This window comes from Austrofundulus limnaeus, unplaced genomic scaffold, assembly GCF_001266775.1.
Source record: "Austrofundulus limnaeus strain Quisiro unplaced genomic scaffold, Austrofundulus_limnaeus-1.0 Scaffold365, whole genome shotgun sequence".
In the NCBI taxonomy this organism is placed as follows: Eukaryota; Metazoa; Chordata; class Actinopteri; order Cyprinodontiformes; family Rivulidae; genus Austrofundulus; species Austrofundulus limnaeus.
Genome location: NW_013952767.1, coordinates 568,421 through 570,092, shown reverse-complemented (window position 1 = coordinate 570,092; position 1,672 = coordinate 568,421). Strand labels below are relative to the sequence as shown.

General features: G+C 38.1%; 1 protein-coding gene across 1 annotated transcript in view; it reads right to left on the bottom strand.

Annotated features, from left to right (window-relative positions):
- The window catches only part of cunh1orf210 (chromosome unknown C1orf210 homolog), a 13,257-nt gene that overhangs the window by 2,842 nt on the left and 8,743 nt on the right, over window positions 1-1,672 (bottom strand). The window contains exon 3 of the mRNA XM_014023378.1: window positions 411-605. Coding sequence (XP_013878832.1) covers window positions 411-605 — 195 coding nt within the window. The remainder of the gene's footprint in view (window positions 1-410; window positions 606-1,672) is intronic.

Genomic DNA, 1,672 nt, shown 5'->3' with positions numbered 1-1,672 from the left:
ATTCCATCTTCAACGTAGATGTCTTTAAAATCATAAGTTGGCATGAGTTGTCTAAAATGTCATAGTGTGACAGGTCCTTTAGCAAAAAATGTGAGCTCAGCCGCTTTGCGCATTTGTAACAATTTTTAACTACGAAATGCTCTTTTGAGTGTTCATAATTTTAGCAACACTTTATGTGTTGTTAGTCACAAAGAGAAATAAAAACAAAATAATATTTGCTGTGACTCAATTATAGTGTAGGTTCAGTTCAGGTAATCTTGTGATTATATGTGTCACAACTCGATAAGGGAAAAAACAATTATGTTTTTTTTTTTCTTTTACGCTGAATATTTGTCAGAAACGTGACAAATCAAGCTCTGTCAGAAATGTAAGTAACCACGTGAGATGTTTGTGGTGAAAGAAAAGCAAACCTGATGGGTCACACCGGCTGACAGTTTCTATCTCCCTCAGCCGCGTGTGCCTGTAGCTGGCCAAGTACCGCCGGATCACCTGGCATTTGGCCAGCAGGGYGATGAGAATGGAGACAGAGATGGCCGTGACCAGGACTGCCACCAGGAACTCCCACTTGTGACTGGGATAAGTCTTGTTCTGGGTTGCCGTSGTGTCTGTAAGAGAGCGCCACAGAAAAGTCATTTCCTGTTGAACGAGAACGCTGTGGCTTTAACAGTGGAAACAAACAAAACATTGGTTTATGAAATGAAAGTAACGTAGAGTCAAAGCAAATTTGTTTCAATGTCACACATTGATGTTTAATGTGACCTTAATTTAAAAAAGTTAGCAAAATCGGTTTGTTTACATACAGAAACAAAGTGGCTGAAAACAGGTCTGCACTGGTAATGTCCATGAAAGAGCCAGTAGGGATTGATAAGTTTGACAGTTTTATCGTATTGCTACATTTTTATATTAACATTTGTTCAGTAAAAACAAGCATCAACATGGTTTTTGCACATGCAGTCGAGTTCTTTGTTTACAATGATTGCTTACCCTCATTTAAAAAGTACATATGATGCAAATTCCTTTTTTTAGTAGATAAATTCATTTTTTGTGTACATGGAGTCTGCAGAAAATTGGACTTTAGTCTCTCCCAGTGCTGCATAGATATTCTGTTTTAATCATATTTTTCAGCCCATTCAGTTTTCTGTATACGACATTTTCTAAAATATTACATCACAGTATTTGTGACAAAACTGTTAATTAAGGTCTGGATTTACCAACTACAATTTGGTGGTCTTCAGTATGCCTCTGCCTGCCCCAGAGTCATCTGCATTGAAAGCACTGGGCATGCAGTTACCTGTTTACCTCTATTTATTGACTTAAATATTCTAAGAAATATGTAACTATATCAACAATGTTTAAACACGACTTCCTCTTTGGTATTTCATTTAACCAGTTATTTTAGTGAGTTCTATTTGTTCTCGTTCCCTTGTTGACATTGTTTAATTCATTTGCAAATAAAAAGTTTCTGCACCGCTATATAGTCGTAAACCCCTCTATCAAACTGGAGTGGACCGCTCTGTAAGCTGGAGGAGGGCGGGGCATGAAGCGCCTCGTTTGGATTTAAAGAGACAGCCTCAAAACGAGTTGATCTGAGACACACCTCGTAAATGAGGATGAAAGACGGGCTTGTGGAGTTACAATAGGGAGGAATTCTATGGGGTGCAGTTTGTAAAGT